Source organism: Stegastes partitus, unplaced genomic scaffold, assembly GCF_000690725.1.
Source record: "Stegastes partitus isolate 25-593 unplaced genomic scaffold, Stegastes_partitus-1.0.2 Scaffold127, whole genome shotgun sequence".
In the NCBI taxonomy this organism is placed as follows: Eukaryota; Metazoa; Chordata; class Actinopteri; family Pomacentridae; genus Stegastes; species Stegastes partitus.
Window position 1 is genome coordinate 248,290 of NW_007577858.1, and position 4,143 is coordinate 252,432.

At 42.5% G+C, this 4,143-nt stretch overlaps 1 protein-coding gene across 5 annotated transcripts in view; it reads right to left on the reverse strand.

The window, feature by feature from the left end:
* Nucleotides 1–1,282: 1,282 nt before the first annotated feature.
* The window catches only part of LOC103354952 (insulin gene enhancer protein ISL-3), a 4,686-nt gene continuing 1,825 nt past the window's right edge, over nucleotides 1,283–4,143 (reverse strand). For 2 of the 5 annotated variants that reach the window (XM_008278563.1, XM_008278567.1), the window contains 3 exons: nucleotides 3,167–3,465; nucleotides 2,276–2,443; nucleotides 1,283–2,086 (listed from right to left, as the gene is read on the reverse strand). In XM_008278563.1, the coding sequence (XP_008276785.1) occupies nucleotides 1,970–2,086; nucleotides 2,276–2,443; nucleotides 3,167–3,465 (584 nt within the window). In that variant the 3' untranslated portion in view covers nucleotides 1,283–1,969. The remainder of the gene's footprint in view (nucleotides 2,087–2,275; nucleotides 2,444–3,166; nucleotides 3,466–4,143) is intronic. The other 3 variants (XM_008278566.1, XM_008278564.1, XM_008278565.1) reach the window with 3 other exon arrangements.

The window sequence follows — 4,143 nt, forward strand, 5'->3', positions numbered from 1 at the left end:
TAGCTCAATTACAAATCTATAATCTGCCTTTTGTCATTCAAACTTCCGATTAATACACTGGCCGTGCCCTTAAAACCAGATCTGCTGCATGCTCACAGTGTAAATATCAAAAATTCACATTACTGCGTCCAGTTTGTTAAAATAATACACCGAGAGAGGAAAATCGTTAAACGAGGATAATTCGGTTTGATTCAAAAGAAAATCGATTCCGAGAATTAAATATAAAGTCTCTTGTCACTGATAATATATCTTCCTTTTTTGTCTATATTCATTTGAAATTCTCCTAAATCAGAAAAGCTGCATCGATTATTACGAGGGAAACAGTTTCACGTGGTAATTTTTGGAACACATGGAGGATATTTAGGACTAAATAGTGACGCAAAATATGAACAGCAGGATATATTGAAATGCACATCTGGGGAGAAAAAAAGGAGTTGATCCGTGTGTACATGGTAGCTTTGTTTTGTAAAGGAGGTCAGTGCATTTAGTCTGAGCTGTCATCTCGGCTGACCCGTGCGCAATAACGCAATTCAGTGAAGGAAAATAAACCGAGGAGGAGAAGTGACCCTTTACGAGCTGCTCTCTGCTCCCCTCAGTTACGAGGGGCTTTGCTCAGTCTATGTGTGTGTGTGTGTGTGTGTGTGTCTAAGGTTGGGGGGTGTTTAGTTTGTTGTGGCTTCAGTCAGTGTATTGCTTGCAGGTGATGCCAGGACTAGATAAGAGGTCGCCGATCCCTGCGCGCTGTCTAGACCAGCTTGTGACTCAACCAGAGTAACTGGACTGAGCACAATTTACAGCAGATTTTTGCCCCCAAGATAGTAAATGACCACTGGCCGATTCCTGCTGCATAACCGAAGGGGAATCCACGGCAAAGATGGAGGAGGCAGATAAGACAACAGAGCTCGTAGGCTTCAATTCAGGAAGGCCAACTTCATTTAGGTTAAACGGGACAAACAGCATTGCAGCGAAACTGAAGTGAAAGCCTGTATTACAGATGTTTTTTTAAAGGAATCTTTTCCTCAAACACGGTCCTAGAATGCGCTCTGTATTTGTTGCGCGTTTGCCCAAATCAGAAATTAGTAGCTGTCAGGAGGAGTAAAAATCTGTTCTGGGCTGCACCAGAAATGTTTATACGCCAAGAAAAATACATCAATCCTCTTATTTCAGAGCTGATTATTTAAATAATTTAAATAATATTAGCTTGTAAAATGAAAAAATAAAAATAAAAGAGATTAAGAGCTTCAAAGCTGCGCCTGCGCAAAGATTGGTCACGAAGACAAAATTACGTATTCATTTTTTTTTATTTTTTAGCAGTTAATAATTCCTTAACGAATCGCTTTCCTAACAATAAATAATATAACAATAATTTACTTTTTTTTTTTGTTCGAGAAGCTCAAACAACCTGTATCCTGCCCTTAAGATAAAGTATTTTACAACACCAATACTTTGCAGATTATCATGCTCTGACCTTAAGACAAAGAGTCAAACTGGACTCGACAAATAAATGTATCAAAAAATGTTCTCATGTTGAAGAAACAAGACACAATATGATCACAATGAAACTGCAGAACGTCCGTCATGGAAACGTTTCCAATTTGTTTATCTGGAGGGGGGAGGAAGGTTTCTTGTAGTATATCCATCTGGAGATCTTCTGTACATTTTTCTTCCATCGCATAGAGTCATGCAACAATTGTTCTGCTAAGTGTTTTATTTTTGTTTTGTTTTTGAAATCTCCCAAAAAAATAAAAAATAGAGGGGAAAAAAAAAGAAAAACAACTCGGGGTCAGTCGGTGCTTTCTTGGTTCCATCTCCTCCAATGTCAGGAAATAAAGAAAACGCTCTCCTCTCTGTAGTCTGGGCGATGTGATGAGCTGGTCTCATGCAGGGGACCGGGATCATGCTGCAACTGTCCTTGCAGGAAGAGGAGGAGGTCTGTGTGTGTTGGGTTGGGGGGTGGGGGGGCCCAGTTTCACGTCTCCACCGGACTCGGTACCATACTGTTCGGGGTGTCCGGTAACTGAGAGGACAAAGAAGTCACGTCGCTGCCCGAGGAGTTCCCGAGAGAGCCCGATTCAGAGAAAGACACCTGAAGAGCGGGAGACAGAGTGTCAGAATGTCCGTCTGCACGTCTGCATTCACCCATGCAACAAAATCATCACATGTGCATATGTGTGTGTGTGTGTGTTTGCGTGCAAGTGTGTCCTGTTTGCAGTATGCATGTGTGTTTTTGTTGTTGTTGTTTTTTGTTGACTCAGTCTGTCCTGAACACACACACCAGTTGTTGGAAGGCCGGCTGGTCCAGGTCGCTCTGCAGCGCGAATTCACTCAGGGCTTTCCACGGAGGCTGGTAGGTCTGAACCTCCACCGGGTTCCCCTGCACGGTGCTCTCATGTCGGATGGGACTCCCCGCCACCAGAGGCGTCCCCGTGAGGCCCTGAAGGTTCTGTGGAAATGTCACAGGAGCAGACATCATGAGCGTAATTTGTCTTCTGCAAGTAAAAGCGTCAATCTGACAGCGTTCAAAGAAGTGTGGAAAAACAGGTTAGTGTGTCCTTCTGAACCCAGCGCATGTGCTTTCATATTTTAGTGGCATTTATGGCGGATGCAAAAAAAAAAAAAGTAATGAGGAGAGTAGTTTTTTTCCCCACCCAGCAAAGTGTATTTTGGAGGGGAGCACAGATTGATCTCCATGATGTTGATGCAAATCGAGCCTTTTTTTTTTTTTTACCTCTCAGGTCAAGCAACTGAAGCCAAAGCAGTTGATCCATTATTCATTGACTTAAAGTTTGAATACAGCATAGCACTGGAGCTATAACTGGAAAGGTTCCACTGCGCCTCAGTGCAGGAAAAGTCATTTTACAAAAGACTAAATTGTAGAGAAAAAAAAAGAGAATCAAACTGAAACCTGCAAACCTATTAACTAGTCATCCACCACCAATATAAACAGATATAAATCATATTTGCGTTAAAAGAAAAACGAAACTCTAACATCATGTTCATATGGCTCCCATCTGTTTCCCCATTTACTGCATTTCAGAGAGATTCATGCCAGCTTCAAACACACACAGAACAGGGTTCACATCCAGCACTGCTCATGTTTTTTTTTTCCCACACAAAAATCAAATAAATGAAGAATTGTAGAGAGTAATCAAGTGGTCAAACTTACGAAGATGCTTACAGTCTTATCACTGTGCTGCTGCTGCTGGAGCTGCTTCATGAGGATGGATTTTTTTTTGTCTTTGCAACGCTTGTTCTGGAACCAGACGCGGATCACTCTGGGGCTCAGGCCGGTCATCTCCACCAGCTGCTCCTTCATCAGCGCGTCCGGCCTCGGGTTGGCGTTGTAGCAGGTCCGCAACGTGTGGAGCTGCTTCTCGTTCAGCACCGTCCGGACCCGCGTCGTCTTCTCCGACTGCTTGTGGACGTGGTTCCGATGCGGGGCCTGCCGCACCGTCACCGGGTCTGCTGAGGAAGGAGGGAGGAACACGGCTGTCAGAAGCTGCCACGCACCACGAAGGCCTCAGAGATCCAGTCATATTTTTTTATATATTTTTCTATATATATATTTTTTACAGCGCATTAGACTCACTCTGCGCTGTTTTGCCTTTTATATGCTGTTGGATGTTTTGGTTTTACGCATGAAAAGCCAACTCTACTCCTCAGTCTAACATGACTATTTTTATTGGATAAATCTGCAGTATTTTAAACCATAAGCAAGGGAATCAAACATTTTGGCAACACTTTCTTTTCTCTAGAGGAAAAAAATAATTTGATTTCAATTCTAAGTTTTTCTGTGTGGAAATAAAAACGAACATTTTGATGCGTAAAACAGTATTTAGCCTTAAACTTATAATTCAACGTTTTTCGAGGCTGCACTTTATGACTTAGCCACTCGTGTTCTGCATTGTTGTCAGTTGTCAGCCTACAGGGCCTAATAATCCTTATCACCATGTTATTTTTTATTAAATCTGACAAACGCTGTTGAAATATGAAATCAGGCTGGTGTTGGTGCTCGGAGCCCGAGTCCCTGCCTCGGTCTGTCTGCGTAGAAGTAGGAAGCTGCTTAACATTATTCACACATTTACTTTATTTTCTTTCTGTTGGCAGACGCCCTCAGAATGACTTTCTACACACTACACACAC